Below are 20,030 nucleotides of genomic sequence, written 5' to 3' on the forward strand. Positions count from 1 at the left end.
TCACCTCATGCCCAATTCTACCACATTGTTTGCAAGATCGTGCCCCAATTGTCATTTTATGTGAAAGAAACAGTGTGATTCATTGGTGCAAATAAAATTGCAATCTTCCCCCACAGTTATTTTTTGAAGGGGTGGGGGGGGGGGGGGGGGGGGGGGGGGGCGAGTTTGGCACTGGTTCTGAGGGGGACAGGCCTAAACATGCCAGCAAGTCACAGAGAACAGACTCCATTTCTAAAGGGCGCCCAATCTCAAAGTTAAACTGAAGACACTCGTCCCTCCCCCATGAACATCCAGAACACTCCACCCCTGCCATATTGTAGGCATGTTTCCCCACCTGTCTCCCACACAGATTGCCAGCTATAGGGTCCTCCCAGTGGGTCCCCCTTATGACACCTCTCACACTCCATCTCCTTTATGCCCCCACTTCCTTGGCACTGCCCATCACTCTGCTAGAGTCCATCTGGCTGTCATGGTTGAATTAGAGTGTTTGGGAAGGCTTCTGAAAGTTCTATATCTCTCAAAACTCAAAGGCTGTCTACACTTGTTACTGCAAGTGTACTTGTGATTGCTATATTTATAGTGGGTTTTAAGTCTCGAGGAAGAATGTCGCTTCTTTGAAATTAAATGGTGCTAAGTTAGAAACTGGTGTTGTTCCTTTTCAGGTTTAAAGATTGGTCAACTGTTAAGAGGTAAGCTGCTTTATTTTGTTAGAGTAATACTTAAACTGTGTTATAAATAAAGCTTGTTTTGATAAATGATCCCAAATCTGTCAGTGGAATTAGTCATAAAGTCATAAGAGGTTTACAGCGTGCAAACAGATCCTTCAGTCCAACTTGTCCATGCTGCCCTTTTTTTTAAAACTCAGAAGCTGGTTCCAATTGCCCACATTTGGCCTGTATCCCTCTACACCCATCTTACCCATGTAACTGTCTTAACGCTTTTTAAAAGACAAGATTATACTCTCCTCTACTGCTATCTCTGGTAGTTAGTTCCAGACACTCACCACCCTCTGTGAAAAAATTGCCCCTCTGGACCCTTTTGTATCTCTCCCCTCTCACCTTAAACCTATGCCCTCTAGTTTTAGACACCCCTACCTTTGGAGAAAGATATTGACTATCTGGCTGATTAGTGCCTCTCATTATTTTATAGACCTCTATAAGGTCACCCCTCAGCCTCCTATGCTCCAGAGAAAAGTCCCAGTCTCCAGCTTCTCCTTATTGCTCAATCCATCAAGTCCCGGTAGCACACTAGTAAATCTTTTCTGCACTCTTTCTAGTTTCGATAATAGGGTGACCAGAACTGCACACAGTATTGCAAATATGGCTTTCCCAATGTCTTGTACAACTTCAACAAGAAATCCCAACTCCTGCTTTCAATGTTCTGACCCATGAAACCAAGCATGCTGAATGCCTTCTTCACCACTCTGTCCACCTGTGACATGACTTTCAAGGAGCTATGAGCCTGTACCCTAGGTCTCTTTGTTCTGTAACTCTTGCCAGCACCCGACCATTAACTGAGTAAGTCCTGCCTTGGTTCAACCTACCAAAATGCATCACCTCACATTTATCTAAATTAAACTCCATCTGCCATTCATCAGTCCACTGGCTCAATTGATCAAGGTCCTGTTGCAATCCGAGATGACTTTCTTTACTACCCACATTACCACAAATCTTGGTGTCATCTGCAAACTTACTAACCATGCCTCCTATATTCTCATCCAAATCATTAATATAAATGACAAATAACTGTGGACCCAGCACTGATGTTACTATTCTATGATCCCTAGTCACAAGCCTCCAGTTTGAAAAACAACCCTCTACAACCAAACTCTGACTTCTGTCATCAAGCCAATTTTGAATCCATTTAGCTACCTTACCCTGGATCCCTTATGATTTAAACTTATGCAACAACCTACCATGCAGTACTGTGTCAAAGGCCTTGCTAAGGTCCACGTAGACAATATCAACTGCACTGCCCTCATCTACCTTCTTGGTTACCCCTTCAAAAAAAACTCAATGATTTTCCACTCTCAAAGCCATGCTGACTGTCCCTAATCATTCCATGTGTCGCTAAATGCCTAAAGATCCTGATTCTCAAAGTACTTTCCAACAACTTACCCACCTAATGTCGAAAGATCCTGGTTCTCAAAGTACTTTCCAACAACTTACCCACCACAAATGTGAGGCTAATTGGCAAATATGGCTTTCCCAATGTCTTGTACAACTTCAACAAGATATCCCAACTCCTGTTTTCAATGTTCTGACCCATGAAACCAAGCATGCTAGGAGGATCCCAGCAGAGTTTTGTGCTGGCATTGGACCCCTCACCTGTGATTCTCTGATCCTGCCACCCCAACACGATCTGCACAAGTTGCAGCTGGAAAATTGTGGCCAGACAGGTCCTTTGTTTTTTCATAATAGGCTTTTCCCTGCAGCCCTTCTTAAACAAAAGCACAACATTTGCCACCCTCCAATCTTCAGGCACCTCACTTGTGACTATCGATGATTCAAACATCTCTGCTACAGGACCCGCAATTTCCTCCCTGGCCTCCCACAAAGTCCTGGGGATTCATCTACCTTGATGAACTTTAAGATTTCCAGCACCTCCTTCTCTATAAATATGTACACTGCTCAAGACATCACTATTTATTTCCCCAAGTTCCCCAACACCCATGCTTTTCTCAACATAAATACTGATGAAGGATATTCATTTAGGATCTTACCCATCTCTTGCAGATCCACACATAGATGACCTTGTTGATCCTTAAGAGGCCTTACTCTCTCCCTTGTTACTCTTTTGCCCTTTATATATTTGTAGAAGCTCTTTGAATTCTCTTTTGCCTTATCTGCCAAAACAATTACTCCTGGAGTGAAGCATTCTTTCCTCACATGTATGCCAAAATAGAAAAATTGTTGTGGTCTAGTCTGGCTTCTCAATATATCTTGGGATTTTGGTCCAGACCGTAGCCATAGTCAAATGCTTATTAAAATATGTTAACCTGGTTTCTGCTCAGTGGCTAGGAGGATCCCAGCAGAGTTTTGTGCTGGCACTGGACCCCTCACCTGTGATTCTCTGATCCTGCCACCCCAACACGATCTGCACAACTTGCAGCTGGAAAATTGTGGCCAGACAGGTCCTCTGTTTTTTCATAACAGGCAGGCCGTTTTCAATCAACTCATGCTTGGAAATCCCAAAACATCTATTTGTAAATGTGAATCCGTGATTAAGTAGCACTAGCTAAACATGTGCACCAATAGCTACACTAACAACCATTCTAAGATAATTAGTCAAGCTTGTAATGTAGCTCATTTACATTTGCATGAAACAACATACAACTGTAAAATGGGCCCATTCTCCACAAACGAAAGGAATATGTTCAAGCCTTGTGCCTTTTCTGAATTATCCAAGAGCTTTGGGTGCCTATATTTCTCAGTTGCTTTATCCATTACAACACATCTGCCAATTGGAGATGATTTGCCAATCAATCAGCACCCATGGTTCAAGTATAAACTGGTGTGATCATTTGAAATTTGGCATTCTTGTGTTTGTCCTGATGAGTATACTCTGTAACAGTTGTTAGAACACATATTGCAACCATACAATTATAAATGATATGCACATAATGACGTACAACAAAGGGTCAGCATGCACTGCATTGCTATTTCCTATGAGATGCAATTCTATGATCTTGTGCTGCCAGCAGGCAGTGATACCAAGAGCAAGCGTAGTTTGGAGAAACAAGGTTATGCTATCCTAGACTCATTTCCAATTGATGTCCCTTCAAGCATAGTCTCTCCACTGGAAGTGCAGAATCGGAGATATAGTCACAGGAATTTACAAAGTAATAAAAATGTACATTCACATATTAGAACAATTGCGCTCAAGGTCTATTTTAAAGCTTGACACATCACCCAACTGGTTACTACAGAAATACTAGGTGGCAGTAGAGTTACCTTTTGCTGTTTCTCACCTTCACTGACTTGGAATCTACTAGGTTACTGGGAAGGTCAGCCTCTCCTTCATGGGGACATAAAGGGAGTGCTGCACAGCATGCAGGGCACAGAAAGAGGTCAGGAAATTAAAAAGTAAGCTTCAGGTATTTACCACAAACTATTAAATACGTTGGAGAGAAGAGTCAAAATCAGGTTCAATTACAAAGTTGCTGATCTCCATGCAGAATCTAAACTGAAAATTGACATGCAATAGTATGTAATATGGGAAGGCTATTAGTTAAGTCAGCAGAAGGAAGAGAAATAATTGTTGTCAAACATAGCACTAAACCTATCTTATAACAGTAATGACAGGTTCCGTTTTTCTGAAGCTCTATATGAATCCAGAAGTATTCAGTGTTGTTAAGTTAGCACTTTGAAAGCATATTAAAAATATATTAAATTGAATCCAACTGTCAACTGAATCCAATAAGAAAGAATATTCTATATGGTTTTGTTTGAAGCGTACTGTAATAGTGTTCGATGATTAAATGGGCAAATGGAAAGTTATGTTAGAGCATATGCAACTCATTTTAGGAAGTGACATTGTTAGATATTGGTTTTAGAGCATTAAGTCAGATATTGCCTCTTATTCCCACTTGTAAAATATGCGTAAATATTATTATGAAAATGTAGACCATGGAAAAACTTGCAGCAACATTAGCGAATGCTACACTGCAACCTTTTTGGTCCATCCCATTTAGTCTTCATGACATTTTCCTAAGTTTCTGCTTCCCATAATATCAGAGAGTGAATACTAGTATTCTTGTTTCATCTCTGCTTGGATTTTCCTCATTCAAATTCCACTAAACAAAATTTCTCTCTATTCAGCTGAAGGTTATACATGCAAATATTGATCAACTACATATCTCAAACACTGTTTTTGTTTGTTAATTTGAGCTATTTAATTTTCAGATTATTTTCCTTTGGTTTAGATGTGGACTTGAAGCTTTCACTAGACAATTCCTGAACTATTTCTGTTCAACTTTCCAACAGCACACGTACACAAACGTAATTCCCACATCTTTTCATCACTTGTGCTTTTGATTCTGTCTGTATATAGCATAAATGTTTTTCATTCAGTTTAGCAAAATCAGACTGTCGTTTGCACAAAGTCAACTTGACAAGCTAATGGACAAATGCCTTGTTTCAATTTACACACTGGCAAACAGATCAACCCCTTTCTACGTGGATACCTGACCATGCCTTCTTATTTTCCACTCAAAAAATTAATGGTGCTCCTCAATAGAAAGGTTACTGAAACACCAAAACTATGCCTACACAAGGCAGTGTAATGATCATTATCATTGGAATAAACGTAACAAAATTTTATGGCTTAAAACAAAAGAAAGTAAACGTAACAACTCACATGGAGGTTTATCCTGCTGTTTCCACAGAAGTAACACTACAAATACATTAGCTGGTTTTCTCGGTTTTAAAAATTATCTGCATAAAAATACAAATCTCACAAATACAGCTGAGAAACATTTTCACAGTAACACTGCATTGGTAACCAGTGTCAAAACTGCTACATGTGGAATAAAAATTACAATGCTTACCTTGGATGAATCAGTTTCTTTTTGTTTAGAGAGAGAACACCATCTTGCACTCCATTCTTGTTTACTTGGAAAGGCACTCTCCTTTGTGTCCTCAACCTCTGTACATGCATCTTCCAAGGCCTTGTTATCTTCATCTGCTTGAAACTCTTCCATTTCAGAGGCATTATAACCCCTCTCTTTCAGCTGTAAACCTTTGATAAAGAGTTGACAGGCCTCCAAGTCTGCTTCCCACACTTTCTCTAGCAGCTGGCTTCCAAAACTGAAAGGAGAGCCAACGAAAGTTAGAGGTATCCTGTCAAAGCTGCCAATTACACCACAAATGATCTACTTGTTCAAATTCAGATGATAATTTAAATTGTCACTCAAAATATAATCATACACATTTAATCAGTAATTTAGCAGGAAGCGGAAAGTCGACACCTCCCCCTGCCTTGACAAAGCAACCAGCATAATTAGGGACCCCCACACCCCACTTTCTTCTATTGGGAAAAAGATACAAAAGTCTGAAATCACATGTCAATTGACTCAAGAACAGCTTCTTCCCTTGTGCCATCAGATTCTTGAATGGACCTATCTTGCATTAAGTTGATCTTTCACCACACCCTAGTTATAACTGTAACACTACATTCTGCACTCTCTCCTTACCTTCTCCCTTATATACTCTATGAACGGTATGTTTTGTCTATGTATCACGCAAGAAACAATACTTTTCACTGTATGCTAATATGTGACAATAAATCAAATCAAAAAAAATTCAACTGCATCTACCATTAACCTACTTCAAATTTGTGTGTCACACAATCAAGTAGCCAAATAACTGGAATTGGTAATGCTTATACCCTGGCATAAGGTAAAAACAACTGTATTGACTTGCAATCATGTGGGGTGAAATGCTGCCGGGATAGTTTCCTTGAACACTGTGTGTTGGAGCCGACGAGGGAGTGAGCTATCTTGGATCTGGTGTTATGTAATGAGGCGGGTAGAATTAGGGACCTTGTGGTGAAGGACCCTCTTGGGAACAGTGATCATTGTATGGTGGAGTTTCTGATGCAGATGGAGGAGGAGAAAGTGGGTTCCTGGACATGTGTCCTTTGTTTGAACAGAGGGGAGTATGCTAGGATGAGAGAAGAATTGGCGAATGTTGATTGGGGGAGCGTGTTGGAAGGTAGGTCTACTGAGGAACAGTGGAGGATCTTTAAGGAGATCTTTCTTGGTGCTCAGCAGAAATTTATTCCGATGGTTAAAAAGGATCATAGGAGGAGAGATAATCAGCCGTGGATAACGAAGGAGGTAAAGGAAAGTGTTAAATTGAAAGCGGATGCATTTAGAGTAACTAAGAGTAGTGGGAGAGAAGAGGATTGGGAGAGGTTTAAATGTCAAAGAATGACAAAGTTGTTGATAAAGAAGGGTAGGAGAAACTATGAAGCTGGGCTAGCGCTTAATATAAAAAAGGATAGCAAGAGTTTTTATAAATATATAAAAAGGAAGAGGCTGGCTAGGGTGAACGTTGGACCCTTAGAGGATGAGAGGGGGGACTTAGTGGTAGGGGATGGGGAGATGGCAGAGGCCTTCAATAACTTTTTTCTTTCGGTCTTCACGGAGGAGGACGTGAATAATTTGCCGGGTGTTAGTGATGGAAAGATGGTAGGAGTGGAGGGCCTGAATGACATTATTGTTACTAGACAGGCGGTGCTCGACAGACTGGAGGGACTGATTGTGGACAAGTCCCCAAGACCGGATGGAATGCATCCAAGGGTTCTGAAAGAAATGGCGGAGGTGATAGCGGATGCCTTGGTGATTATTTTCCAAACGTCGCTGGATTCCGGGGAGGTGCCGGAGGATTGGAAAACGGCTAATGTTACGCCGTTGTTTAAGAAGGGTGGCAGGCAAAAGGCAGGGAATTATAGACCGGATAGTTTAACGTCTGTTGTAGGTAAAATGTTAGAATCCACGATCAAGGAGAAAATAGCGAGGCATCTTGAGGAGAATTGTTTGATAGAGCAGACGCAGCACGGTTTCGTTAAGGGGAAGTCGTGTCTGACGAATTTATTGGAGTTCTATGAGGATGTGTCTAGGGCGGTGGATAGAGGAGAGCCGGTGGATGTGGTCTTTCTTGATTTTCAGAAGGTGTTTGACAAGGTGCCTCATAAGAGGTTATTACAGAAGGTCAGGGAGCATGGAGTTGGGGGTAGGGTGTTAGCGTGGATAGAGGATTGGCTGTCAAATAGGAGGCAGAGAGTGGGGGTCAATGGGTACTATTCGGATTGGCAGTTGGTGACTAGTGGAGTGCCCCAGGGGTCGGTGCTGGGGCCTCAGCTATTTACCATTTATACAGATGATCTGGAGGAGGGAACCGAGTGTATGGTGTCGAAATTTGCTGATGACACCAAGATTGGTGGAACGGCAAATTGCGCGGAGGGTGTGGAGGGTCTGCAGAAGGATCTAGATAGGCTGGGCGAATGAGCCAGGAACTGGCAAATGGAATTTAATGTTGGCAAATGTGAGGTTGTCCACTTTGGTAGGAATAATGGTAGGAAGGATTATTACTTACGTGGCGAAAAACTGCAGCATGCGACGGTGCAGAGGGACCTCGGGGTCCTTGTGCATGAGTCGCAAAAGCCCAGCCTGCAGGTGCAGCAGGTGGTCAGGAAGGCGAATGGGATGCTGGCCTTCATAGCGAGGGGGATTGAGTATAAAAGTAGGGAGGTCTTGCTGCAGCTGTATAGGGCATTGGTGAGGCCACAGCTGGAGTACTGTGTGCCGTTTTGGTCGCCACACTTACGCAAGGATATTTTGGCCTTGGAGGGAGTGCAGAGGAGGTTCGCTAGGCTGATACCAGAGTTGAGGGGGTTGAACTATGAGGAAAGGCTGAATGAACTAGGCTTGTACTTGTTAGAGTTGAGAAGAATGAGGGGAGATCTCATTGAGACGTATAAGATGATGAATGGGATGGATAGGCTCTTCCCGCTCAGAAAGGACAGTAGGATTAGAGGGCACAGCCTCAAGATAAGGGGGGGGGGGGGGGGGGGGGGGTTTTAGAACGGAGTTGAGGAGGAGCTTCTTCACTCAAAGGGTGGTGAATCTCTGGAGTTCTCTGCCCGTTGAAGTGGTGGAGGCTATTTTTAAGGCACGGGTTGATAGGTTTTTGATAGGCAAGGGGATTAAGGGTTATGGGGAGAGGGTGGGAATGTGGAACTGAGACACAACAGATCAGCCATGATCTTACTGAATGGTGGGGCAGGCTCGAGGGGCTAGATGGCCTACTCCTGCTCCTATTTCTTATGTTCTTATCTTCTGGCTCTTCACACCAGCAGGATCTTCTAATCCTGCCGGCAGTGAACTCCGCTGTTCCCATTGAAATCCCATCGATAGCAAACCGGCCAGAAGATCCCGCTGCCAGCCATTGGTGTGTCACCTCCAGCTGCTGAAAAACACACTGCAGGGAAGCCAAAGAATCCTGCACATATGTTAAACTAAATCTCTCAGCAACAAGACAAGGTGCTCCATACAAAAATGCATCCAAAAGAGTGCAGTTATGTAAAGCAAATGAGGTATCTATTTTCTATACCACAATATCCTGCAAAAAGCAATAATCTGAACAACGAGTTAATCTTAGCGCAAAAGTAATTTTGATGCAAAAGCAAAGATGTATTACACTAACTCAAACGTTTTAATGTATTTTAAACATTGTTGGAAACGTCCTTCCTTAATTCAAATGAATGCTTGCCACAAATAGCCTCCAAAACTTTGATGGAATCAGACAAACTTTACTTCAAAACATTTTCTATCAACCTGATTTGTCTTCTATGTTTAAGGTTATTACAATAAGACCTGAGGTCCCATATTTGATTTTTGCCATGTAATGAAACATCTTGGGACATAAAGACGTTCTGCTAGTCATAGTTTGTTTAGGTTAAATGATCCAATCATTTTCCATTGAATCATGCATTTTAAGAATGAAAATTGAATAACAAATCAGTACTACTTGCATTTTTAAACACAAGAATAAAAAGTTGGATATTTAGCTCTTCGTGTCTATTCCATCATTCACTGAGACCATGGTTGATCTAACTTCATGTACCTGCCTTTACCCCATATACCTGAACACCCTTAGATTAACAAAACTCCATCAATCTGAAAATTAAAAACTGACACCAACTGTATTGCCAAACATCTGCCACCTTTTTCATGTAGTGGTGTTTCCCAACTTAATGTCTGAATGATCTGGCTCTAATTTTTAGGCTATGTTCGCTGGTTAAAGAAACTGTACAATATGAAATGGAGATTTATTTCACCTGGGTCATGAAACATTTTTGTATCTCCTTTTTATACAATGTGATATCTCCTGTTGTAATCCAAAGCCAGTACTTTCATATTATATTGTCACATCAAATGTTACTGCAGATTGTAAGCAGACAGCAAATACAACTTCCAAAATATTTAGTTGGACAAAAGCCACATGTTTTGACTTACATTTGAAAGTGGAGGAATAAACCATAGTAAAACAATACAAATGACAAGTAATATTTATACGTGAAAATCCAAATGTTTTTAAAGAAAAATTAATGGCTGGGATTTTCCACACCCAATCAGACAGGCATGTTTAATTACGAAACTGGAAAATATCACGAAAAAGCCCTAGGTGCATTACACAGCAGTGTAAATCCAGGAAAAGATTGTCCCTTCCCCTGTTAGCCAAAAATAAGGAATTTAATTATAATATATTTATATCTCATTATTGTGACCACATGCCAGAACCATTCCCCAATTTAAATCCCACATTGACGTGATTTCAGAATGACAAGATTTTAAAGGCGTATGCCTCGTGACCTGAATTTCGAGGGGTATTTGTAGACACAGGTTAGCACAGTACTTGCGAAGATCCCAATACAAGGAAGCAGCTCCATAGACTGGGGGAATCACAGGCAAGTATCCACTGCAGCTTCTTCATGACTGCCTTGCGGTGCACAGACATGAGTACAGGAACTAAGGGAGGCAAGGGAACCCAAGGGCATGGGCAACAATAACATTTAGCTTCAGCTCACAGCAGTAATGTCTGAGTGTGCCAATGACCACATTTAATTCGTTGCACACACCCAGGAAGGTGGCCGTGGAATACTAGCCAAGGGGTTTTTCCTAATCCCTTGTTTTATGTTAAACTATACAGTGCTATGTGCCTTCTGTAATCCAAGGAACACACACGTGCTGATGCGGTTTGGTCAAACATTAAGCCCAGTAAACAATAAGCATCCATGTGATGGCCAGGACTCTTCAGCATGCAGAGGGACCTTACAAGGTAGTCTCAGGTGATTACTGGAGAAAGGGTGACCTTCAGCAGACAAATGGTAACCCATAGTGATTTTCTCTTTGATGGTCTTCTCACTGCACTATCAGGAAAATGGAGCCTGGTTATTGCCCAGTCTGCCCTATTTCTTATAGAGTAAGAAGTCTCACAACACCAGGTTAAAATCCAACAGGTTTATTTGTTAGTAAACGCCACTAGCTTTCGGAGCACTGCTCCTTCATGAGGTGAGCTTGTGGCATTTACTACCAATAAACCTGTTGGACTTAAAACTGGTGTTCAGACTTCTTACTGTGTTTACTCCAGTCCAATGCCAGCATCTCCATACTACTGCTTGTAGAACAGGGGGAAGATGAAGAAAAATGTCACAGTGGCAGTTGGTTTGCCAAAGCCCAAAGCAAAAACCTCAAAAGCAATGGGTGGCAGGGCCTCCTCTGCATGCAGAGGATGAACCCCAGACAGCCATCACTTGTCACCACATCAACAGGCCCACAGTCTATACTCAGCACTTGTCTTTCCTGCAGATGGCTAAGAACCACTGTCACGAAGAATGTGCATGTCCAGGGAACTGGCTAGTCACATATGACACCTGCTGCAGGATTTGTCACCATGGCATCCACTGCCAGTGTCTGTAAAAGTGACCACAGTGCTCAGTTTTCACGCAGTGTCTCCTTCTAGGGCTTCAATGCAACCTCTGTGGGATCTCAAGCCTTTACGTGAAAGTGCAGCCAGGAAGTCACAGATCGTACCTTTGCAAAGACATACAACACTGTATTTTGACTGAGATCAGGCAATCCAGGAAGCAAAAGCAGTGAGGTTTGCAGATTTCTGGTTTTCCACAGATGCAGGTGCTATCGAGTGCACTCATGTGGCACTCAGATCTCTTTAGCAACCACATCACTAAATGTTCATCTGGTCTGCAACCATTGCATATAGGGCTGTGCACAACTCTGCTAAAAGTCCATGATTCGTGCATTCTCAGATTCCTGACATCTTCCAGGGTTCAGAGTTTGCAAGGTTGGGTCGTAGGGAACAAAGACTATCCACTGAAATGTGGCTCACTGCAAAGGCCTCAAAAGTGCAGTAGAGAGAAGGTACAATGAGGTTTGAGTTGCAACTTGCACTTTGATGGAGCAAACTATTGGGATGCTAAAAATAACGTTCTGATGTCTGGAGCAGTCTGAAGGAGCCCTGCAATATAGTCCATAGAGAGTGTCGTGCACCATTGACACCAGCTGTACCCTCCAAAACCTGGTGCTGCAGTGGGGTGGAGATCCTGGAGGAGAAGATGGAGGTGCTGCACATCTTTTCCAATGAGAAAAACATCAACAGGGCTGAGGGTGAGGAGATCTTTGAACCCGAGGATGATGGCTATCAGGCACACACAGGACACCCTCAAAGCTGAATGCCAGCAAGTGCCTCAGCCATGCAGTGCCGTTCCCGTAGCAGTGTAGGACTGAAGTCCTGGACCAAGGTCTCCATGGTGGCTGCCATCTTACTAGTGCACTGGCACGTTGGTGACATTGCCTCAGTCCGAAAGCAAGTTGACTCTTTCATTGTGCCTTTCAATCGGAGGAGGGCAGCTGACATTGTTTCCTCATATTCCAGAACCTTTCTTTGCAGTTCCAGCAACTGAGGCATGACTGAATCCAGAGACTCATCGGACTTGGATTCAGCAGGTTCCTGGCTTCTGGCAATTCTCCAAGTTCCAGCAAACTGGGATGTTCTGCCTTCCGTCAGCTGTGAATCAAACAGTGCAACGTGCTCACCATATTAGGACCCTGAGGCTACTCTAGAATTAGGTCCCACTGAAGTGCATGTCTCTGTGGTATGGATTCAAATGGAGTTGAAACTGATGTTGCCAGAGCTGCTGAGTTTTTTCAGCATTCTCTGTTACGTTTCAGGTGATCAGGATGTCTAGTATGTATGGGTGGTGAATGGGGCCATGACTTGCAAGGAAGATGAAGGTGTGTGTGGAACAGTGAGTGGTGGTAACCCTTGAGCTGGCATTGAGCGAGATTCTTGTGAATGTGTGATGCGTCTGAGTTGTTGGAAAATTCCAACCTTTGTATTCTTAAAAGGAGGTAATATTAAACAGAATCCAGTTTAGAAGCAAAATAACATTTTGCATATAGGATGAATGTATAATATTTTGTTGTTAAGAGACACTGCTTATTTTACTCCTGGTCCAAGGAGGCCATGCATCTTCTGAAATCGTCTTGACGAATGATCATCAACCTAAAACCTGAACACTTGTTTCTCATTCTACAAAAGTTGTCTCACGAGTGCATCCAGCGTTTTCTGTTTTCATTTCAGATTTCCAGGATCCACAGGATTTTGCTTTTATCTTTGTGCATCATCTCACAACCCACGAGCATTAAATTTGGTTGACACATGAATTTATGATATGTTTTTTCAAGTTTAAATTTAGATCAAGAGTCAGACTCTGACATAGAAGTTTCAAACTGCAAGATTTATTAAATAACCTAGTTAATAAGGAGCTGCTTGACAATAGCAGTTATATGGCAATCAGTTGAAAGTGGTTATATGTAATACATGTTAATTATTGTCACAGAATAGAATTTTGTAACTGAAGTAAGTCAACAGTACTGCACAGAGGAGATGATATGTCTGACACAGAGTCCAAAGAAAACTTGAAAATCAGAAGATGAAGGGAGAGAGGAACATTATAAACAATCACAATCATTGGGGAAAAGATTTGAGACAACTATTGGAACTAAAGGCTACTAAGTCCTCAGTACCTAATAAGGGTGGAACAGTGGTTAGCACTGTTGCCACACAGCATGAGAGATTCGGATTCAATTTTGGCCTCGGGTAACTGTATGGAGTTTGCAGGTTCTCCCTATGTCTCTGTCGGTTTCCTCTGGGTGCTCCAATTTCCTTCCACACTCTAAAGATGTGGGAGTCAAGTTGATTGTCCATGGTAAATTGCCACTGAGAGTCAAGGGGATTAGCATAGTAAATATAAGGGGTTACAGAGATAGTGCCTGGGTGACATTGTTGTTAGTACAGGCTCGATAGGCTCAATGACCTCCTTCTATACTGCAGTGATTCTATGATTCTAATGGCTTGCATCATTGAGTCTGAAAAGCAGTGGTTGTAAAGATAATTGATGCATTGGCTGTGATCTTCCAAAACTCCCTAGCTTCTGGGAAATTCCAAATGGATTGGAATATCATTTAATGTAACACCTTTGTTCAAGGACGGAGACAGAAAGCAGGAAACTATAGGTCAGTTGGCCTAAATTGGTTATAGGAAATTGCTGGAATCCACTATTGAGGAGGTATAATAGCAGGACACTTAGGAAGTCATAATACAATCATGGCAGAGTCAACATGGTTTACTGAGAAGGAAATCACATTTGACTAATTAACAAAAAAGTTGGATAAGGGGAATCCAATTTCCTAAAGGCATTCAATCAGTAGCTACATCAAGAAGTCACACACAAAATAAGAGCTCATGGTGCAGGGATAATATTATGGATAGAGGATTGGCGAGCTAACAGAAAGCAAGTAGCATGAAGAAATGGGTCATTTTCAGATTAGCAAGCTGTAGCTAATGGAGAGCCACAAGGATCAAGCCGGGGCCTCAGCTATACACAATCGATATCAATGACTTGTATGAATGGACTGTATGTGTGATAGCTAACTTCACTGATGACACAAGTATAGGCAGAAAGCTAAGATATGAAGAGGACTTGAGTCTCCAATGGTTAGGGTTAGGTTAAGTGAAGGCAGAAAAATTTGGCAGATGGCATATAAGGTTGAGAAAATGTAAACTTGTCCACTTTGAGGAAGAACTGAAAAGCAGTACATTTTTTTGAACGATAGAGACCGCAAAACTCAAAAGATGATGGATCTGGGTAGTGGTACATGAATCATAATATATTGGTGTGCAAATGATTAGGAAGATAAATGTTGGATAAATGGAATGCTGTCATTAATTTTAAGTGGCGTTGAGTATAAAACGTAGAATATTTACTGCAGCTGTATACAGCACTGTTTAGGCCGCATCAAAATTACCATACCCAGTTTTGGTTGTCTTATTTGAGAAAGGATACAACTGTATTTGAAGCAAGTCAGAGAATATTCATTCAATTAATGATAAAAAGGGTTATTTTAGGAGAAGTTGAGCAGTTTGGGCTGATACCCATTGAAATTTAGAACAATGAAAGGCACTCTTATTGAAATATAAACGATTTTGAGGTCTTGACAGGGTGACGTTGATAAAATGTATCCCCTTGCTGAGAGATGGGGGAGGAAGAAAGTGTGTACAAATTGGGGACACTGTTTAAAAATGATGAGTCACACAGTTAAAACTGAGATTTTTTTTCCTCCTCAAAGTATCGTCAGGCTGTGGAATTCTCTTCCCCAAAGAGCAGAGAAGGCTGAGTCATTGAATGTATTCAAGATGGAATGAAATAGATGTTTGATTAACAAGGGAGTCAGTTACGGGGAGGTAGATAGGAAAGTGGAGCTGAAGCTGCAATCAGATCAGCCATGAACATCAGCCGCGAGCAGACTCCAGTGGCTGAATGGTCTACTTGTGTTCCAAATCAGTGTGTTCTTGTATGACCCAGGCAAGCATAATGAAATATTGAAACTAGAATCCAGCACTTACAATTTTGCAGTAGAACTTTTTTGTTACAATTCTACTTTAAACTTCAGTTTTCTCAAATAAACCATGTATTAATAGCAATTGCAATTACCGGTAAATTGCAATTACTTTGTTGTAAAGATGTAACAAATGCACAATTTATAAATTGGAATAATAAAGATATGCATAGATTGGAAGAATAAAGATGTGCATGAATCAAAATCTCAAATTCTGCAGCCTGTTATCTAAATATCCAACAGGAAGCCTTACCTATGAAGTTTGTCTTCCAGGACTTCCATATACTTGAAAACATTTTCCTTCAGGTTTTTCTCTGCAAATGAAAACAAGATATGAACCATCAATATCTAATACTGAACAGAATAACACCAAACATTTGTTGGCTATCTTCCACATTCTGTAGCAATTCTAAGAGACTTTTTTCAACTGCAAGATGATAATCATCAATAAAAATTTAAAACCTACACTGTGACTCTCAGCCAGAAACAGAACTGCTCTTCTTGTACATTTTGTAATTATATGCAATTTAGTGATTATATAGGGATAGAAATCAGAGGGGTTGGTTCCTGGGCCCAAACTTTACACTGCAAAAGCAACTGCATCTTATTGAACAAGGCCCAAGGCAGGTTTGAAATTGGACCTCAGTTTCATCTGTATGTTTAGGATAAACTGTCAACATTTTTTTTTTACAATTCCATAAGCATGATCACAAGGAAGATGCAAATGACTTCCTAGAAATCCCAGGGAACCAAGGGTCGAGCGAGAAGGTGAAAGTGAAGGAATTTAGTATCACAAAAAATAATGATGGAGAAATTAACAGGGCTGAAAGCTGATTGAAGAATGACAAATGTATCACCACAATTTAAAAAAGGAGGGAGGGAGGAAACGGAATTACCGATTAGCCCAACATCAATTGTAGGGAAAATGCTGGAGTCAATTCTCAAGGATGTGATCAAGACACTTAGAAAATATCAACAGGATTAGACAAAATCAACATGAATTTATGAAAGGGAAATCATGTCTGACAAACTTGCTGGAGCTTTTTAAGGACACAACTAGTAGAATATCATAGAATCCCTACAATGAATAAGGAGGCCATTCAGCCTATCAAGTCTGCATCAACCACAATCCAACTCTGACCCTATTCACTTAACCCCACGTTTACCCTGCTAATCCCCCTGACACTAGAGTCAATTTAGCATGCCCAATCAATCTAACCTGCACATCTTTGGACTGTGGGAGGAAACCGGAGCTCCTAGAGGAAACCCACGCAGACACAGGGAGAATGTGCAAACTCCACGAAGACCCCTGTAGGGATCTGTGCTTGGGCTTCTGGTATTCACAATATATATCAATGTTTTGGATAAGGGAACCAAATGGAATATCTGATTCTTAAGAAGGGTCATGCACAATGGAAACATTAACAATGTTTTCTCTCCGAGACCTGCTGAGTTTTTCCAGCTCTCTGTTTTTGTGCAATATTTATCAGTTTACTGACGACATGAAACTTGGTGGGAATGTGATTGGTGAGAAAGATGTTGCAATGTCAGAACTATGTTAGGGGTTGTGGGTTTTAAACAAAAAAGAAAAAGAGATGGTTTGCACACGTAGATGCAAATTAACAACAGATTTATTCTAGGAAATCTGAGCTTGACAGGGTAGAAAACAGAACTAAACAGCAGTCTGTGAAACACTAATGACATCACCATCAAATCATATGATCAGTTCTTAAAGCAATCAGACAACCAGTTAAAATACATCATCATTCCCCCTTCTGTGGTCATGACAACAAATTCGTATGATATATACACAGGATCAATAATATTCTAGACAGTACAATGTCCTATTAAACATTATACACAGCCCATAAAAAAGTCGGGATAAAAGCAAATCACTATGGGTGCTGGAATCTGAAACCAAACAGCTTTGACAAAGGGTCATCTGGACTCGAAATGTCAGCTCTTTTCTCTCCTTACAGATGCTGCCAGACCTGCTCAGATTTTCTAACATTTTCTCATTTGGTTTCAGATTCCAGCATCCACAGTAATTTGCTTTTATCCAGTGTTTAACTCACTGCCACTTCTCTTCCAGGAATGCCTAGCCTGAAGAAGTATTCCTCTTCTCTCCGACAGGATTTCCATATCTCTCTCCCTCTATCCATTTTCACTGCCTTCCATTTCTTCTTTAGTGTTGGACAGGGTATTTACCAGGACTCACTTCCACAGCTGCATTTCCTTCCTCAGTGGTTGTCTTCATCTCCGACTTACCCCATGCGGATTTCAACTCAAATTCCACCCTGCATGTAATCCTCAGAGTACAGGTACCTCCAGGCTATAAAGCATTCTTCCAACTGCTGTTCTCACCGCATCCTGAAAGCCACTCAGTTCCATGCGCCGCTACATGAAGACGCTCGACATTTCTCTCCAGCAACATCGTCTTACCTTTCAAAGCTGTCCCTGTCCCCAGTTGCATTTCATCCTCCGTATCATTTGATACCTTAACAAAAAGCTTCTCCTGTTTCTTGCAGATGGAAAGCAACGCAAGCTTCAACGACTTATCAACACCACTGCCCATCCCAAGCTCTCCACCAGTCCCAATTCCTTGAACTCCATCTCTTTTAGCCCCAGCCCTTGCCACATCTTCACCATATCTTCCAACCCACCCTTCTCTGAAACTGAGCATGCTGTTCTCAGCAAAGGACTCAGCTTTGTACTCTTACATCCCCACCTCAATGAATTCTGGGCTCGACATGATGTTGAACTCTTCTTCTGTTGCCTTTGTCTCCATGCCCACTTCTTTGGGCAGAAGTCCTTCCCCTGTTCTACAGATCGTTTCAGGAATCTCCAACATTCTACCTCCAACTGGACACCCACCAGGACAATTACCTGCCGTCAATCTTTTCACTGGGAACCATCGACGGGACATTGGCCATCTCAATTTTTCTGCCCCCTCACCCACTCCAACCTCTCTCCTTATGAACTTTCCACCCTTCACTCCCTCAGGTCCAACCCTGACATTGTCGGCCGGTTTGATGACAAAGCGGTGCTGCTGTTGTCTAGCATATTGACCTCTATCCCAGAGACTGAGCACCAACTCTCAGATACTTCCTCCTAACTCCCCCTGAAGCATGACCACACCACTGAACATCAAGCCATTACCTCCAATACCGTCACCGACCTCATTTCCTCCAGATACCTTCTCCCCACCTCAGTCTCCCAACCCCGGACAGCCTATATCTATTTCCCAAAATCCACAAAAAAGGACTGTCCCGTTAAGCCCATTGTGTCAGCATGCTCCTGCCCCACTGAACTTATTTCCTCTTACCTTGACTCCATTCTCGTTCCCCTGGTCCATTCTCTCCCCACCTACATCCATCATTCCTCTGATGCCTTGCATCATGTTCACAGCTTCCAGTTCACAGGCCCTAACTACCTCCAATTCACCATGGATATGCAATCTCTCTGCAACTCCACCCCACATCAGGGTGGCCTGAGAGCTCTTCACTTCTTTCTTGAAAAGAGGCCTGAACAATTCCCATCCACCAGCACTCTTCTCCACATGGCTGAACTCGTTCCATCTCTCCTCTAATTCACTCTACTTTCTCCAAATCAAAAGGAGTACCCTCATGGGTCCTAGCTATGCTTGTCTTTTTATGGGGATTGGAACATTCCTTGTTCCAGACCTACCCAGGTCCTCTCCCACAACTCTTTTACTAGTACATTGATGAATATTTTGGTGCCGCTTCATGCTCTCGTCCAGACCTTGAAAAATTCATCAACTTCGTTTCCAGTTTCCACCCCTCTATCATCTTCACCTGGTCCATCTCAGTCAATTCTCTTCCCTTCCTTGACCTTTCTGTCTCCATTTCCAGTAATGGACTATCTACCAATATCCACTACAAGCCCACTGACTCCCACAGCTATCTGGGCAACAGCTCTTCACACGCTACATCCTGTAAGGACTTCATCTCTTTCTCTCAGCTCCTCTGTCTCCGTCTCATTTGTTCTGATAATGCCACTTCCAAAGTGGTGTTTCTAATATGTGCTCGAACTTTGACAAAGGGTTGTCTGGACTCGAAACGTCAACTCTTTTCTCTCCTTACAGATGCTGCCAGACCTGAGATTTTCCAACATTTTCTCGTTTGGTGGCAATAAGAAGTCAATCAGGAGGATGTCTATTCTTCTTTGGTTGTATAAAACATTCTGGAATTTGGCTGTCCTTGACCATACGAGTATGATTTGGAACTTCAGTAGACACTTTCTCTCGATGTAATTCTACATCATTCTTGCATGGTTATAGTAACAATCATCAGGCATCTCAGATTCAACCAAGTCTTCCATAATGTTGATAGAGAAAAGGATAGCTGCCAGCCCCAGATGATATCAATGGTTTTGTCACGTTAGCAGAGAGGTGACGAAAGTAATTCAATTCAGAGGTATGGGAGGTAATACATTTGAGAAGGACAAACAAAACAAGGGAACACTCAATAAACAGGAAGATATAGAAAGGGGTTGAGGAAATGTGCCACCTTGGAGTGCATGTCCA

The 20,030-nt window shown here is 41.9% G+C and overlaps 1 protein-coding gene across 2 annotated transcripts in view; it reads right to left on the reverse strand.

Annotated features, from left to right (window-relative positions):
• Positions 1-20,030, reverse strand: part of disc1 (DISC1 scaffold protein) — a 101,639-nt gene that overhangs the window by 22,807 nt on the left and 58,802 nt on the right. The window contains exons 10-12 of one of the 2 annotated variants that reach the window (XM_080191866.1): positions 15,738-15,798; positions 5,549-5,807; positions 3,980-4,041 (exon numbers count right to left, since the gene is read on the reverse strand). In XM_080191866.1, coding sequence (XP_080047992.1) covers positions 3,991-4,041; positions 5,549-5,807; positions 15,738-15,798 — 371 coding nt within the window. In that variant the 3' untranslated portion in view covers positions 3,980-3,990. Of the gene's footprint in view, positions 1-3,979; positions 4,042-5,548; positions 5,808-15,737; positions 15,799-20,030 lie in introns of those variants that run through there. The other variant, XM_080191867.1, reaches the window with a different exon arrangement.

Source organism: Carcharhinus amblyrhynchos, chromosome 7 (genome assembly GCF_965287045.1).
Source record: "Carcharhinus amblyrhynchos chromosome 7, sCarAmb.v2.hapA, whole genome shotgun sequence".
Classification (NCBI taxonomy): Eukaryota; Metazoa; Chordata; class Chondrichthyes; order Carcharhiniformes; family Carcharhinidae; genus Carcharhinus; species Carcharhinus amblyrhynchos.